Source organism: Ciconia boyciana, chromosome 7 (genome assembly GCF_034638445.1).
Source record: "Ciconia boyciana chromosome 7, ASM3463844v1, whole genome shotgun sequence".
Classification (NCBI taxonomy): Eukaryota; Metazoa; Chordata; class Aves; order Ciconiiformes; family Ciconiidae; genus Ciconia; species Ciconia boyciana.
This window is the reverse complement of record NC_132940.1, coordinates 12248719-12267083: the sequence shown is the minus strand read 5'-3', so window position 1 is coordinate 12267083 and position 18365 is coordinate 12248719. Positions and strand designations below refer to the sequence as shown.

At 46.3% G+C, this 18365-nt stretch overlaps 1 protein-coding gene across 7 annotated transcripts in view; it reads right to left on the bottom strand.

The window, feature by feature from the left end:
- ERI3 (ERI1 exoribonuclease family member 3) overlaps window positions 1–18138 on the bottom strand; it is a 135083-nt gene extending 116945 nt beyond the window's left edge. For 6 of the 7 annotated variants that reach the window (XM_072868258.1, XM_072868261.1, XM_072868256.1 and 3 more), the window contains exons 1-2: window positions 18059–18138; window positions 8009–8283 (exon numbers count right to left, since the gene is read on the bottom strand). In XM_072868258.1, the coding sequence (XP_072724359.1) occupies window positions 8009–8260 (252 nt within the window). In that variant the 5' untranslated portion in view covers window positions 8261–8283; window positions 18059–18138. The other variant, XM_072868257.1, reaches the window with a different exon arrangement.
- Between the last annotated feature and the right edge of the window lie 227 nt (window positions 18139–18365).

Sequence of the window (18365 nt, the reverse complement as noted above, 5' to 3'; positions counted from 1 at the left end):
AGACTCCAATAAGAGAGACTCACACGCTCCCCAGGCATTCTATCCTCCTCTTTCATTAGTCTTATCATTGGAAAGTTTTTCCTAATGTCTGATCAGAATTTCCCTTGCTGTTGTTGACATTCATGACTGCTCTTCCTACCCACAGCAGACACAAGCCAGAACATTGCCTTTCTCGTTTTTGTAACAGAAGACCTCATCATACATACCTTTCTCTTCACTGCACAAAACACAACCCCAATGCCATCCAGCACGCACGCACGGCTTGTGTTTTGCAGACCCGTGGTTGCACTCATGGTTTCTCTTTTGGACGCTCTTGAAATGGTCTCAATTTTTTTTTTTTTTTAAGTATGGAGTCCAAAGTGAAACACTTCCCCAGCTGAAGTATCTTCTTACAGGGCCAAGAAAAGGATCCATGTGTCTCACAAATGACATTTTCCCCCTAAACTTGTCACTGTGGTCTCTGGGACTTCTTTCATACCTGCCATTGTACCTGAAATCTCAACAGCTGCCTCACAACTCTTGTCCTGCCATCCTGAACAAAACTTTTGGTAGCCGTTTGCTCCCAGGCTGGTTCCTGCCTCTCAACATCAGCATCAGCTCACGTGCCAAAACCCACAAAGCTATTTTGATCTTTCCAGCAGAATGCAGACATCACAAATAAGGCAGAACCTCCCTCCTCTTTCCACACCTGGGATGAGAAATACAGACCAACAGACATCAACATTTCAACTTGTTTCTTCAAGCACTACTGACATACATTTAACCACCCAGAAAATCTCCACCGACACAGCCAACAACAATTTAAGCTTGACAGTTTGGGGGAAAGTTTAGTACTCAAACCAGGCTACAAACAGCACACACGCATTTCCAAATATTACCTTTACATTACAAGACGACAACTACACTATATCCTTTTTCACGTCCGCTCCTTTCTACTGCAGGCAACCCGCCTGTGCAGTCCTCGTTGCAGAATTATCAAATCATTTCAAGACCCAACCTCTTCACCTGATATTGAGCAGCACAAACGATCAATGTTCCCAGCAACACTAAAACATCTGGGATGGGTAAAAAGGGCATGCTAGTGCATGTAAATGAACAGCCAGGGTTTTACGAACATCACAACTAGCTGCTGGTGACAGCGCATTTCTGCCTGGCAGAGAGGAACTAAATAACATAACCAAGAGCTATTTTGCCAGCTAACAAGTGCACAGACTGACAAAGAGAACACAGGGATGGTTGCACAGCCAGCTTGGCACAAAGGGGAAGAAAGCATGAGACTTAGGCATGTCCTGTGCCCTTCTTGCCAAAAATTGCTGAGCTGCACTTCCTCTTTACCAGGAAGGTTTTGTTCAAAACTAGGAGAAGATCCCCTTAGTGCAGCAAAGACCATTCCCCAGGAACCACAGCAGCCTGAGAAGCAGCATCCCCGTGCAGCACTCTAGACAGATGCCACACCATGGAAGAACACTGCTTGTTTTTAAAACATCGTGCTGGGAGGGATGCAAAATACCCCCTGTGCCTCAGCAGCAGCAGGCACACACCCATCATCAGCGACCGTACAGGGCCATGCACACGGCAGGACAAGCGTAGCGAACGTACAAACCTGTGGCACCCATTCCCTTCACTTCAGAAACGCACGTGGTGTGAACATTTCCAACAGCACACGTTACCCTCAGCAGCAGCTTTACGGAGAGGCAAAGAAACCTTTAAACACAATACAGCGGACTTGCACATTCCTGAGCTAGCCTGGATCTTTTCTTTTCAGGGTGACTGCCACTCAACTACTTTCTGCTGTAACAACAAGTCTACTTAACTTTGCAACTTGTCACCTAAACGATGTGTAATGTTTGCACAGCTAAGGATACAGTGTTCAAACAGCACAGGTGGGGAATTGCACGCCAGGATGCATAGCTGATGTGGGGTCTCCGCACGCTGCAAGGGAAAGGGCAACGTGACTGATTGCTTTAAAGTAGTCATCTCATCGGCCTGTCAATAACCAGCCGAAAGCTAAGCAGGTTGGGTCAGGTTAGGACTGCAGCAATTGGCCACCTGAGTGCCTTGGTATTTTAGGCTTGTTGCTATAATAATGCTGGGTTTATATCTTTAAATAAGAAATTGCTTTGAATTTTTTTCATCTATCGGATGTCTTGCCTGGTGGTCTCGTGGTTGTGCTCTCCAGGAGATTTGGGTTCAGTAACTGTTCATGTTCTCTAGCTCATCGGGTTTTAAATAAATATAGCTAATTCTGTTGCCTGAAGCCGTAACCCGCCCTGTCAGATTCATATGGGTCACAGCAAGGTTGTCCCCACTTACTGGGAGAATGAGGGAGGTCTCCAAGGCAAAACGACTGCCGTGGAGAATGCGGCTTTTGAGGGTTACACCGCACCTGGTGTCTCAGACCCTTAAGAAGCCTCTCCGAAACGCTGGTCTTCTCTCTACATCTTTTTAAATAAAGACATTATCCTCCATATTGGTCAAAATAAGATTTCACAACAGTCCAACAAAATTGCAATGAAGCACATGACATACGGAAAATATGATTAAAAAAGAACGGCATCTCTTTAATTTCAGATGCACCTTGTAGGATGTTGAGCTATGGATATTCATATGCTCTTTGAAAAATTTTTAACTGTTCAGAGGAACTAGCTACAAGGCCTCAAAAACTTTTTTTAAAAGATTGTTCAAAAAATTAACGTGAACAGAAAAACCCATCTGAAACAGCTTTTATATGAACTATTTCCTGCCACTCTAGGAACTTAAAGCATTCTGACATAAGAAGAATGGCATAACCACAGCCATAATTGGCAAAGAGAGGATAAATATATATATTCTTTTACTTACTTTTAGTAAAAAGAAAAAAAAAAAAGACAAGACTAAGTCACTGTGTTACATGCATTTTTAACTGCATTCCTCTAGAAACAACATTGTAAGAAGCTGAGTTGAGAACTAGGTATTTAAAACTACACCCAAGCCTAAGCTGCATGAAGGCAGGTAATTGCAGATTAATATTCCACTGTAATACTTATGCACAAGAGTGCCGAGTTAAAGTTGCCATGGGAAACAAGCCTGAATTTCTTCACTTTTCAGCAATTCACGATCATCCTTAATAAAGGTTTTGGCAGGTGATTTCTAATGCACTGAGCTTAACAGCCACACAAAAACCGTGCAAGAAGAAAGCTGCTACGCAGGGATGTCTAGATAGAATAGGTAGGCACGGGCACATCTCCATTATCCGCCTCTGGGTAGGATTGTGACAATCTCCGTTACTGTGTGAGCCACCTTCTGCATTCCCATCCTGGCCTTCAGCTAGGATTGCCTGGATACAGGCTCCACAGAGCACCGCTTGCAAAGCACACAGAACATACCTCGCAGCCTGCCTCCCAGCGGACCAGCGGTCCCTCCATAACCTCCTCCTGCAGCAGGTTTGTGATTTCAGGGACATATTCCTCCTAGGAAGTCCTCTGAGCGTAGGCTACAGCTCCCAAGGCAGCTTGCCTATCCCCTCTCTACTCACCCTGAGCAGGGAGCTCGGCAGGGACTGCACATCTGTTGCTATGGCCTAAATTTGGTGGAAATCAACATCCATTCCCATTACAAGGTCAGTCTATAAATCACAGCGGCTCAGGAGCAGAGACACATCATTCAGTCATCCCTGCCATGGGAACGAGACCATGGGTAGAGCAGTACGGGCGGCAGAGAGGCAGCGATCATTGCAGCCACTCCAGCTGCACCTGCCCGCGACTGCCAGCCAGAACTGCAAGACGGATATTCAGGGGGAAAAGCCTTTAATGCTCTTTTACACCAGCACTCAAGAAAACATAGCCTGAACCCAGTTTAACCTTGTCATGCATTTGTACTTCACATTATCTTACAGAAAGACTGCCTCCCATTTGTTAATGTGCTTTTGCCAATCAGGAAATGTACTATGATCATCCAGATTTGTTTGTACACTTAAAAATAAATTAGTAACGGAGAATATGCGTATTCATAGTCTCAATGTTTACAGTTTTATGTTGAAATGGTGAGTGATGTTCTGTATTTATTAGTATGTCCAGTTTCATCTGACAGCAATCATCTTTAAAAATTCCCCCAAAATAAAGATCAAAATGCATGCTAAACAAACTGGAAATATGTAGGATACACTGAAGAAAAATATCAAGATGTTTTTGTGTTTAAAATGTGCTGTTTAAGAGAACAAGGAAAGTATTGTCTGTAAACAATTTATTCTTCTGCCTCTGGTCACGACGTCCCTCAGCAATTAGAAGATCTGAACATTTCATACCTTCTTCTTACAGAGAGTTTGGAAGAGGCAGATTTCTAATTCCCAACTGCTTATCAAATTTGAGTGAATCCAAGACACTGAAGTCAAGTACCTGAAAAAACTGACATGAAAAAAAGCAACTTCTTCATTACCAAAAGCTCATTTAGCAGCGTAGCAACCTCTAGGTCCAGCTCCTTCTGCCAGGTCAGGGGTCTGATACTCTTTTACACTTCCAGGCAGCAGACACACAAAGCTTGAATTTTATTTGGTTTTCATTTAAGTGACTTTAATAGATTACAGTGAGATTAACATCCTATGTAGAAGCCTAATTTCAAATTCAGCTTTGAACAAATCTGATTTCTACCTTCAGACTTTTTACATTTTAAAAAATCATTGCTTTTCATCCACCCTGCTGAAGTTGAAGGCAAGATACTTGGCTTGCTGACTGAGAGAGGCACACCCACTCACTGCATTAATAAAATAAGGTTACAGGCAGCCATGGATCTGAGCCTGGAGAGCTCCTTAACACAGTCACTGAAAGCACTGACCACCATAAACACTGGTGTATACAAGGACAAAGGGACAAAAGAGCAAGACTCCCACTTATTAATGCATCCTCTCTTGTGTAGCTAAAGCACCATATGTACCCGGCTCTACAGGCTGACAGCATATAAAAGCAGCAGGTACTTATACACTCTTAGCAGACAGTAAAGGAAAAAAATGTCAGAGTTAGAGCAGAAAAATGAAGCACACTACCACCATCATGGTCCGAGGTCCACCGACCTCTGCAGAACGACAGCTCCCACCTGACCCCACTGGGCTTTGGATCAAATTCCAAATGCACAAGGTAAGCTTTAAAGAGATGCGAGGGGCCAGCCATAAACATCCCTTACTGCCAACCCCTACTGACCTTTGGCTGGCTAAAACACTACATGACACAGACTGTGCCTCTATTCTTTCAGGTTTTCCCATCTATCCATCCAGGGCAATGCAGTTAAACTGCCCACCTTCTTTTCTCTCTGGGATGGTCTCATTATTCATAAATATATCCAAAAAACTCATAAAGCTAAGCTGCTGCTTTGTGCATATAAACATGCACTTTGATTTTGGGGCATATCTGTTGAAAGCCATCAGAAATCAGGACTGCAAGGATGCTACCGTTCCTCTGTGGCTGTAGGGCAGAGAATATGAAGGACCCCCCATGCCCAACCCAGAAGTGGTAAAGCAAAGGGCAGCAGCCATGAGGCACTCAGCCAGTTGCCCCAGCCACTGGAGCCATAATGCAGACAGCTTCCCAGGGGAATACCACTGTCCTTGACCCTCCTTGATCCCCATTACAGAGGCCATACCACAAGACCTCGGCGAGAGATTGGGCAGCGTGAAAGGGAATGGAAATGAAGGAGTCTTCAGGGCTCCTGAAAGAGCATGAAGGACTTCCCCAGGGATAAAGCCCGCGAGGCTGCCAGTTGCAGAAGAGCACAAGTAAATACAGTGGGAGGGGGAGCAGATAGGGCAGTCACACACCTTCGTGTAGATAAAAAGATGGATCTTTCAGTAGCTTCTGGTGAGAAGCCAGAATATTTTGAAGAGCAGTTAGTGAGAAATGTGAAGTGTGCTACATGGTGGCAAGTGCACTCTGCAAGACTTTTAGGCTGAGCTGGCTAAATTTACAGCTACGCCTACCCACTTAGAGTAACCTGGATCACAGCTTAGCTCTGTATATGCAGCCGCTTCGTCAAATCCCAATGCACTTGAATTTCACTGTATCTAGACTTCTATTCTGCAGGTATTAAAACAAAAGCAGAAAAAGGATCAGGATCTCAGTGAAGATCAGCACCTGACTGACCATTCCTAGCTCCCAGGTCTGTCCTCAGACCAAACCTCCAAAACCTGTCTGCCATTGCTCCAGTGAAAGATCCTGCCACTAAAACCTTGCACAAAACATCACTGAAATACAGGGCACAGTTTGCTCACCACGACATACAGCCCATCAGTGAAGAGGACAAAAGCCACACTGGTCAGCAAAAAGGTAAGATGTAGGTAGGGGAATCAGCTAAAGTCCCATTTTATGAAGTTGTGCGGTTCTGGCAGGCACTTTCAGCCTTTCCAGCTACACTGATACCCATGTAGCAAGAGCCATTTCTTTATTTGTCAAACTAATTTGTTGGTGAGGATGTGAGGGACTGACAGCCCTTTCCACACACGATATGATGCAGACAGGCACTGAACAAAGCAGACTGGAAAAACAACACTGAAGAACATCTTCACCTTAAAGGTGCTATCTCACCAACAAAATATATAGCAGATCTGCATTGGCCCAGACCATTACTTTCCCTGGCAAGGACTTGGGGACAAAGCTCCTTAAAACAGTAGTAATCATATTCCACTCATGCTCCTTTTTACTGCCAGCTGTAAACTAGCTCCACATGCATCATGGTTTTGCATCAAAATGTGCACAGACCAAACCCATATCCAAAGGGACAAGGTAGATCCAATTTACAGCTTTGACAGGTCTGTGCACCCGAGGCGGAGCGTGCAGGAAATAGCCTGACATCTCACTTGGAGAGCGGTTAAGACCCTGATAGCAGAACTGGAGGCAGAGCCACAACAGCCTCCCACAAAGACCCAGCAAAAGCTCAGGGAATTTGCTGTCCATTTTTCAAGAAACACAAGAGGCAGGCGGCACTCACCAAGGCACTACTGGGGAAGTGAGGAGCCAAGTCTGATCCCAACTTGCAGCGTCCCTTTGACAGGACAAGCCCAAGGGAAACCACAGCTGCACCGGGAAATGAACACACTGTATCAAGTCACTTCAGTAATGAGATACCACACTGAAAACCGCTTAGCCCTTAGTATATTTGAAACAAAGCCAACGGAAGTTATTCTGACCCAATGCATATATTACCGGCAATACCCCTAAGAGGCCAATTGCTTGGCAGAGGAGGGTGAGAAGTCCAAGTTCGATTCAGAGACTCAGAAATTCTGTTTGTTTGTTACCAACCCAATGTTAGGTTGGTTTTTTTTTTTTCTTTTTAGCAAGATTTTCTAATTTAAATGGAAAACCTAGGCCCATCCTGCTGACAACTGAAAATATATTTACTAATACGCCCTATGCCACTATGGAAGAACTGTCTGCAGAAAAACCTCTACTTCATCTTGATCTCTGTATGTCTGAAGTAGTAGGGCACTGGAAAAATCTCTCTGAAGCTGAACTCTTCCTGTCTCATTACACTCCAGAGTTAACACCCAGGCAAGATAACTTCAGCAAGATCAGATAGCTCCAAATTATTGTTCTTCTCTACCTAGAAACACCATTATGTTGCACATATTCCTATCATTCAAACTATTATTTTCCAAAAGCTATTGGCTACCAACAGCCTTTTTCCTTGCAGAATCAAACACGACTGCCATGAGTACTCTACTAATGCAGGTTTCCAGCCAAAAGTTTTTAGACCCTCCCCAGTTCAGGCAGATGACAAGCATACATGACTTAAAGATGTTTTCGATAACACATGAATTGTCACTTCCTTGACGGAAATCAGGCTCCTTCATTTCATTCCCACCAAACGGTCCTGGCATTGCTCCTGAGAGAGCAGGTGACTGGCAAGAGCCCTGGAGGACCAGCAACAGAAAGGAGGTGGGACAAACCAGAGAAAACGAGTGAGCCAGCACTGTGCTTTTTCCTTCCACCTCTCCGAACAGCAGCAGCAACTTGCAAGAGGATAATTAACAGGACTGACTATTTACCTGAGGATGAATCTGTGGTTTGTCACATGTAGCCTCAAAATCCAGCACTAAGAAGTAGTGATATCTCTGTGGAGGGAAGGATGACATTGCTGCCATGGAAGCTCCAAAGCCGTGGGACGCCAGTTTCCTGCTTACGATGGAGCCGTACCCTTTGAGAACACCAGCCGGGAGGAGGGAGCACGCAGCTTGTCTTGCCCTTGGAAGTAAGTTTTGGGGAAACTTTGCTGCTCCAGTATGGAGGAGTGCTATCATTGAACATCCAGACGCATCTGAAACTGAAAACAGACTCATGTTACTCATGCACACATACATCTCGTCTTTGCTAGTATCTCTTCGCTGGCCTCCTCTGTCAGGGGTTTTCTCTGTGCTTCCCGGTGGAGGTTCCAGCATCGCAAACCTGAAATAACACAGTAACCTGCTCTAAGCATGACAGATGACATTTGGACTGAGCTCAAGGTGTCCAGAATCATGGGCAACTGGAAATTAACCTCTGCAAACGGCTCTAAATTAAGAACTATGAGACACACAACAGTCATGGCTCCAGGCACCAGACCACACCCCCCTGCTGAACCTTATCATAGCAGAACACAGCACAAACCACTTAAACACAGAAAATCTTATCTAAACCCCATTGAAATTTCTGAGGAGGCCTTTCGCCTTTTCATATACAATGCAACTTCTGATACATGGTAGGAATTAAATACAGCAATAGACATATCAACACTACAACCCATCCAAACAGCTTGGCCCTGAAATGCCTGTTTGTCGCACCGAACCCTCCCACATCCATTACAAATCCAGGCATCTGGTGGCTGGAAAGCTCATCCCCAGGGAAGTTCTCATTTGCTCTGTGTATGAGGTTTCTCAGAGATGTGATTCTAGTGCTACACTTGATTTCTTACTTCAGGTATTTCTCAGAGGAGAATATTGCTTCAACAAAGCCACACGTGAACTGCAGAGACTGCAGGAACTACAAAACACAAGCAGCACTATAGGTTAAGTCTCCCTCCTGAAGAAATACCTCACCCAGCCATAACCTTCTGATGGTTCTATTTAACAAACGCTATTTAATAAATTACGTTAACCACATGAGACTGCCTGGATATACCCCCTACCCTTTTTCTTTGCAAACGTTGCAGGAAAAACTTGACAGGACTGTCACTGCCCAAGGTGGGCCAGCCTTGGGGCTGTTAATAGATTTATTGGGATGAGAGTCCAAGCCCAGCTCACGGAGGTGTTACATAGCTGGGTTACAGTGACCGATCACAAAACAGGCGAATTGCAACAACCCAGTCCTCTCGAACAAGGATATGAGTACCCCCTCTAACTATATATATACACACACACCTTGCTACATAGAGCTTTAAAATCCATCCCCACGGTTGGTCCCACTGTTCGTGGCTCTGGGCAAGAGCTCCATCACACCACGTGCCACCCACCCCGCCCGGTTTCTGAGCCAGCCTCCCCGCGCCTGCGCTCGCTTTTCGCTCTGCCATGGAGGAGGGCTGGAAGCGCCCGCCGCAAGAAACAGAGCCGAAACGGGCAAGGCGAAACGGAGGACTCACCGCCCGCAAACAAAAGTCGCTGTTTGCACAAAAGACAGCGTTTGCTCTCTCCCATCCGTTAGTCCGTCAGGTAAATAATGCACGTGCCAAAACACACACTTAATGAGGTAAATAATATGCCTTGAATAACGGCTAAATCTGTATTTACCTGCGAGACCAGAGAAACTCGGAAGGACCAGATTAGGAGATAATTGCGGCTGAGCAGGCTGTGTGCTTCGAGTAAACACGCATTTGGTAACCTTCCCTTTCCAAGGTTTGAGTGAAAGGCAAAAATCAAAGAAGCTGAGATGTTTAAGACTGAGCCAGTGCTCACACTGCCAATTCTGGGGACAAATGCATCCCCACCTTGTGGCTTTCACATTTTGGGGGGCTGCTTGCTTTATTAAAGCAGCATGCCAGGCAGCAGGTATCCAGAAAACTGAAAACTCAAGTTACAAAACCAAAACAAAGAGCCCAACATTGCATTTATCCTAAAGGGGCTCAGTTCTACCTATTGCTTTTCCATCTACAGCATTTGCTGTCATTAATAAATGCATTACAGTCAAACAGAGGTTAGTTATATTCACTTCTAACCTGCCCCAGATAAGAGATATTTAAGGTGTACTTGCTTTAAATCTTCAAGCTACCAGCTATGAATCTAAAGGCCCATCACAGCAAATACAGTATCTCAGAATAAAGCAGCTTGTGAGTTAGTTGCGGTAAAACCTGGTCTTTAGCCTACTGCATAAAGTAAAATACACAGTTGGGAGTGGGGGAGGCAGACAGGCTCCAATCCCTATATCAAACACAGGTAATAAAACATACATTATACACCCACACACAGCAAGATCAGTACTTCTCTAATGTAGCTGAACTGGCAAGACTAGGGCATCAGACATGAATCCCACAAATCTCCAGGCTGGCCTGCACCGTGCACAGCGCTGCAGAGGTTCCCGAGCCACTGAGTCCGCACAGCAAAGATAAACCGGCCGTCTCGGCAGGAGTCAGGCACGTCACCACGCAGACATGGCAGCACCGCTCCGGACCCGGCCGGTCTGTGTCACACAGGTACCGTGGGACATCAGCAGAGGGAAATAACAGCTAACGTCTAGCGCCTGCTTACAGTAACAAATTCTGGAGGGAGTCCATGTTTAACGACAGGATCGGGCTCCCCATCCTAAAAGCAGCCTCCCTCCCCACCCTCCCGTGTAACAGAGGGAGCAATGCTCTGAACAAAGGTGCACGAGTGGGGTGTTGCATGCCAATTCCCCTACACAGGCAGCATACAAATAAGAGCAACCCCACTGCAAACCCTGCACTTCCAGCCAAATGAAGTTTTAACTGCATGTTTACCCAGCCACTGCTCTAGGTGCCCTGGGAAGACCTCACATCATCTTCTTTGGCGAGGTCAGAGTGCCTCAGAGCATAAGATAGCTGGTAAGCAAACACACTTTATTAGAAGTCATGTAAAGCATTTATAACGGCTATGACAATGCAAAGCACTAGTAATTATCCCGTATTTTTTTTTCCAACAGACAACAATGCAAGCAATGCAGCTTCAAAAATTGGAAACCCGGCTCTAGCCATATAAATCCACATGTTCAATGATTCCATTTCCAAACCCATGTAAAACACAACATATATATTTCTTACGCACATAGGGTCAGATTATAATCTCAGACAGTGCAAGCTGTCACATCTGGCATTCAACCCTACTAGGTTAATATTTCATATCACACAGCTCCAATTCCTTACACAGATACATATGAAACGTAATGGGACCATGAACTGAGGCTGGACTTCAGGAATTATTTTGACAGATTGTACACAGACCTAGGAAAATGTGACAGCACTTTACATTTGCAACACCCAATAACATGGGAAACGGCCACATGTGGTGGGTTTCAGCTGGAAGATAAAGTTCACGTTATGTGCTGCACGTGCCACATGTGACATCACTAGCTATAATCAGCAACTGTCTTTTAAAAATAATTTAAAAAACCCTAATCTCTGGACATCAGCTGCAGGTAACAGGACAAGCTCGGGGTGAGCACAGCTCTTGCTTGTTAGTGATCTGAGCACACAATACTAAAGCACAACAGTTTGATCACCAGTAAGGAAAGCCGGGGAAAGGCAAGTGTCAGCTGTAGCTGCCAGCTTGCCAGGGGCCCCACCGAGTGAGAAGCGGAGAACCTGCACCAGCGGCTGTCGCGCTCCAGGCTTCCCACCGGGGAAGCCGCTTAGCAGCAACCACAAGCGGCAAGGAACAGGATGGAGAACTCCTGCCACATGAAGGACACTGGTGACAAAAGCCAGCAAGGCATTGCAAGTGCTCTCCCCCACCTGCGGGACAGCCCCAAAGCCACATACAGAGATGTGCACCATGCAAGTTGCAGAGGATTCAAATTCATCAGTGGTGAGACAAATCAGCCTACGAACTTGAGCTTAATGGGTTCTTTGCACATTAATATTTACTTTTTACAACCACATCTAATTAAAATAATCTGGCAGCAAGAGAAGGCAAAACTTTAACAGCTTGCCTTTAACCCAAAAACATTCCCCTTCACTGTCCAGTTTGATAAGCTGATGCAAGGAGGGGGAAAGACGACAAACACCTAAGTTCAGGTTGAAGGGGCGACCCAAGAAATGGTATGTTTTACAAGAGCCTCCATTTACATGTTAAATTACTTTGTTATGGCAATACGGCCCTCCACCGTATTAAAAAAAATAAACAAACAAAAAAACCCACACACTAAAGGACAAGACAAACTAAAATTAAAAAATAAAAGCAAGAAAGCTTTGGGAGTCATACATTTCAGTTTATTCCCTGTGCAAAGCCTGGGTGGGGGCAGCCATGACTCCTGGCCTCCGACAGACAACTGAACTCGAGGCTAGAGCAACCAAAAACAATCCAAAATGTAAGTCAGGTTTGTCTTGTTTTATTAAATTATAGTGTCTTATTTTATTAAATTATAAAAAGATAAGGTAATAAAGATGCTTTTTGTAGAACAAAATTGCATACATTTAGCAACACCTGGAACAGAGTATAACAAAAAATGCAAGACTTCCATTTTGGTAGCTGTTCAAATGCATACTCAGAGGTCAAATGTGAGCCCGTATTTCAATTGTGTGAAGATATAACTGAAGAACAATAGAGATAACTCCATTTTTTTTTTTTAAATCAACCTTAACCTAAAATCAAATACTTCATTAGACAAACTACAGTCCAAAAATGACAGCACCTGGCTAGCCTGCAAGGCAGGAAACCAGAGACTATGAACAGAACCAGCTCATCCACTGTCACCATCCAAACTTCCAAAAAAACAAAACAAAACAAAACCCGAACACATAAAGTAAAACAAACAACAAAACACAAAGCTTTTAGAACCGTTTTAATAATGTAACATTATTTTAGACAGGTAAATTTGCTTCTTTAATTTGTTAACCTCACAGTATCATCCCTTGAATATGAATCCAGTACACTTCCATGGTTGCACTCCCTTCACTTTTGGCTGGGTTTGTCTCCGGCACTGCTAGACAGCCAAGCCCATGTTTTGGAAGATTCATAACTTAACTTTCCCAAAGCATTGCCACAGGATGCCTATATGCTGTCCCATCATTACTCAGCTCAGATACAACTTGGCATCAATTTTTTTGTTTGTTTGGGTTTTTTTTTTTTTTTTTTTTTTTTTTTTACAGCACTCTGCAATTGCACCCAGCCTCTTCCCACGGCAGATGAAGAGGTCCCTGTTCTCAAGAACTTACAGTCTAAAATTAGATGCAATACAACAAGTCAGGGTAACAGCAGAGAAGAACGAGGGTTACAGGAGCAAAGTCAGGCAACTGCTCATCCGGGAGATACGTGCATCTCGGTAGTTCAATTAAGAAAAATAATTCACTCTATATAAGGCACCGGCTTCCCTCTATATGGGCATTATGGAAGAGATAAGTGAACACAAAAAGGGTTGACTAAAGGATGGAGGGTGCTCTCGGGTTAAGGAAGATCTCTCCCGTTTCTTGAGCTCATTCTTCCCGCTGCGTTCCTTGGCTGATATGTCAAAGGCACCACCAGCTATGTCACAGCACCAGAGTCTCTTCCATTGTGACATCACAGACGCGATGGCTTGTGAGATCACAATGAGCAAGGCCGAAGGCGCTGATTACTTAGGGAAGCACTTGCTGGGGCTATCGCACCCTACGAGGCTGGGAAACAAACACATCTCAGTTCACTTGACGACACAGTGAAACCCGCACAAGACTCCACACCAGCAGGAACTCATCTGAACAGACCACCCAGAAGCTGTCCCAAAGCTGCACATACAATTCCACTCCGATTTTATTAGGCCACCTCTGCTAGGCAACCCACTTTCATCAGCCCCTTGACTGGTCTCCTTAGACAAGCTTTGCTGTGTATTTTTAAACCTTCTCCAAGAGTAACTGCGGATAGGCAAACAGGTCTAAGCTGAAGTCTGAAGAAGTTCCACACAGTAAAGGACTGGTCACTTAGAGGAAATGCAGAGGAAGGAAACGACAAAAATTAAAAGAAGCAACAACAGAGATGCATACAGCAAAAGACTTGAAAGCCGCAGTGGAAGAGTGGATTTTGTATTAAGGAAGAGAACATTTGCAGAGGATCAGACCAAGAACCTTCTGGTGTAGTCTTCTGCCTCTGTGTGGGAACCACAAGGAAATGCACCAGGGTGAAGCTACACAAAATGGGTTTAACCAAGCCAATAGTTCTGGGAGGCCAAAAGGACGCAGGCCTGTCCTTCCCTCTCAGTCTTACTCTCCTGCTGATTACCTTACACCAGTTCCTGAGCTTCTCTGGCCCCTCTGTGAGCCAACTCAAGCACAGGAACCCTATAAAAGTGCTAATGCAGCCAGAATAAAACCCAATTAAAACAAGGTAGTTTCCTGCTGGTTTAGTGAGATGAATCAGCTCGGGGCCAGGCTGGATGAGTGCTAAAGCTCAAAGGAGGGGATGGGCCCACAGAGGCAGGAGGGAGATGAGCCACTGGGAGCTGTTGGTTGGCTCAGCCACTCACCAAGCCACGTACTCAGACCAGGACACGTACACCTGGGATGGCGTGGCTCTTTGCAGGAAACGGAGAAGGTATCTTGGCTCTAGCAGCATAAACATAAAACATGAAGTCAGAAAGCCCATCGGACCATCCTGTCTGAACCTCATGTCATGCTGGCCATAAAGTTTCCACTTCATTACTCCTGAATTGAGCCCAAAGGCTTGAACATCTTTCAGAAAAAGCTTCTGGCCTTGAATTGCAGCATCAAGTACGGAGGCTCCCCACTACCTTCAGACAGCTCATTCCAATGGTCAATCCATTCGCTGTCAAAAAATAACACATCTTAGTTTTCATTCAAACTTTCCCAGCTCTGGTCTTCGGGGCGAGTTCTAAAATTTATGGCACTTCAGTGCTCTCAATCCAGAGCAGAGCTCCCAGAGCCAGGAGTAAGAGATTTGTAGTTACTACGCTCCTAGTCAGTAAAAGCTACTATTGCATATTGTCCTAATTTAGTGGAAAGGAGACATAGCAGGCCACCCTTTGTTTAATGGAATCTAGCATGCATAATTACTTGATTTTCATACACATGAATGCCACAGTTGTTCAAACCACTTATACAGCCGCACACCTTCGTTATCTGAAAAATGAACTTGAAGGTTAACATCGGAGAGTTCCAAATCTCAGTTTGGACTCAGGGAGACAAGACTTGCATAGCTCAATGCACTGTTCACTTTTGATCTTCACAAATGAACTCCAGAAGTGTTAAGAAAGTCTATACTCTGCCAAAGCTCTGTCCTGGTAAACAGGCAAATGCTCCAAGCAGAGCAGCAGCTACAATAGGGCATGGTTTCCACACAATCCAGTCTCAGTGAGCCCAGAAAACCAGCCAGGGAACATGTAGACCCTAATATTCAACCACAGAAAAATAACAACTGTAACAAATACAGCTGAAATTTTTAAAAAAAGCAAACCAAAACTATTTTTGCATGTGTGTGTGTGTGGGAGTGAAGTATCTTTACTTGCACAACATTATCTGGAGAGATTACAACTTCTCAGCTGGCATTTGGCCAGCACAGGTGACTTCTCTTTGGGGAGAGAAAAGTTGCCAAATGGTATCTAGCAGCAAAAGCCAGCACCTCTGCTCTAAGTTATGCTTCAAGAGCCACAACTTGTCCTCTTCTCCCCTCGCTCCCCTGCTTGCCATTGCACCATGCTGGTATGTTAGCTCAGCACTACTAGAGAAAAACATCAGGAGTCTCAGGATGACCGTTTCCAGCAGTAACACGTGCTTCAGATCCAAGGACAGACTTGTGACAAATGCACAGTTGCTTAACAGCCTTCAGTGTTCTCCCATAAGTACAGCCACAGTGGGCAATCCTACGCTGTTTACCTGAACTTCACCAGACCTGCATTATACAGTCTCGTTGCCCTTTACTGGAGGTGGCTACTGGATAGATAGAGGGGCAGAGCCAAGTGCAAAAACTTCACACATTAAAGTCTCTTCCAGAACTCCATTTCCAAAATTTAAGGGGGAAAAAAATAATATAAAAAAATAATATCAAGACCTACCAAAGTTAACAGAGCCAAAACAAGATAAGCACCGAAACAGCTGTCATCGGGCCTCCTAAAGGAATCAAATTGAAGTTAAGTATCTCTCAACTGCAGAGCAGAAACTTTAGGTCATATCGGTGTATACTCAATCCAAGGACTTATTTAGCATCAAGCACACGAGCATTTTCTTTTTAATGCTTTAATGGGCTTCTTCTTTTGGATTTTGGTAACACTCAAATCTGTCTGGCTATACACACTAACTTTACAAAAAAAAAACCAACACACACAAAACAAAAAACAACGCACCATTCATGTAGAGCAACCCAAAGTCTGAGAGGAACAAGAACCATAAAAGGGCCACTCTTTGAAACAAGACAAGCATTTAGTCCACACTATAAATTAACATGAAAATTCAGTTGCAAAGGCCAGAATTCAGTACTTGAAAAGGGAAACAAAAATATCTGAAATCAGGTTTCCCAAGCCCACACAATGAAGAGTAACCAACTGGACTTCTAACACATTACTTATTTTAAGAATAATTAATTCTTGGAAATAAAAGTTCAAACACCAACTTTAACATCAACTGATATGAGATGCTACAATGTTGCAAAGAGCAACTAAAAGATAAAATAAATTCAAGTTACCATTAAAAAAAAATAAAAAATCCTCAAACAACTGTCCAACAGCATCTGATGGGACAAGCGCCTTCGAGATGTACCTGCCCAGAGCCCTGTGTACCTCATCCTTCCCAAGGCACAGTGCAAGCATAACCTATTAGAAAACTTGCTGGTCCCCTGCATCGCAGCTGAAAGAATATTAAGAGTTCAGACTAAGCAGCAGCTGTCAATCCACCCACTTCTGAAACCAAAAGCTTAATAAGGAAAAGACATAAGTAAAGAAGTAGTAAAACAAATGTCAGACTTATTAGCAAACAGGCCAGCAATGTCCATGTAAATCCACCAGACACAGGACTTGTAAGACAGAACATAAGGAGTAAATGACAACACCTTTTCATACATCCCAGTTTAGAAGAAACACCTGTAACAGTACAGCAGCAAGAAAAGAACAGAAGAAATTCCTACTGCCAGTCAGGAAACAAGTAAACAGATCCTGCACTTCTAAGCCTTCTCAAGTTTACTTCAGTCTCAAGATCTGAGACAGGTGACCAGTTCAATCTCATAGGATAAAAAAATAGAAAAAAAACCCCAAAAAGTCAAACCTCCTACTCCCCCATCACCTCCAGCTATGAACCTCCACATCCCAAAAGGAACATGAAAAATCCTCGTTGCCGCTGCCTCTTGCTCACCCCGCGCACGCCCCCCGCCCCGGGTAGGGAGCTTTTTCCCTTCCTCAAGCCCTAACGGCAACCGATCCCGCTCGGGCTGGGACCTGGGGGACCGCTGCTGCGGCCACCGCCTCCCCAAGACTTCCACCCAAGGCAGAGCCCGGGGAGCGGAGGGCCCACCAGCCCCGAGCCCCGGCAGAGAGGAGCCGGGGCTCGGCGTCGAGCGGACGAGGCACCGCCACGCCTGCCCGCCGCCGCCCCGCTCCCTCCCCTCGGGCCGGGGCCGCCCCCCCCGTCCCCAACGGCCTCCCCACACCCCCGCCGCCGCCCCGCCCCGGCCCGCAGCCCGGCTCGCCGCCCCACACCCCCGGCCGCGGGCCGCCGCCCCGGCGCAGGCCCCGCCGCGGCGGGGAGCCAGGCCGCGCCCCCCCCCGCCCCGGGACAGGCCTCCACCCCCCGCCCCGGGCCCCGGCGGCCCCACGCCTCCGCCAGGCCTGCCGGGCCCCGCGCCGGCCGGGCCCCGCCACGGCCGTGCCGCTGCCCGCTGCCCGGCGGCGCCGTGCCCCCCCGCGGCGGGGTCCGCCCCGGCCCGGCCCTCCCCCCGCCCCGCACACACTCCGCACCACGAGTCCCCAACACCGCCACTCACCTCCGCGCACTCTGACCCCCGACCCCGCTCTGAGCGGCAGCGCCGCCGGCCAACCGCAGCGCCGCCTGCCGCCGCCGGGGGCGGGGCTTCCTCCCCGCCGCGCCCCCTCGCGCAGGCGCCCGCAGCCCGCCGCGGCGCGGGGCACGCTGGGGCTTGTAGTTCGGCGGCGCCGCGCCGCCCCTTCGCCCTGCCCCGCCGCGTGGCCGCGCCTCGAGGCCGCCGCCGCGCCGGACCAGCCGCGTCCCCAGGCGCCGGCGCGCCGTGGCCGCCCCCTGCGTGCCCGTCGGCCACCCCTTCCCCTCCCCGC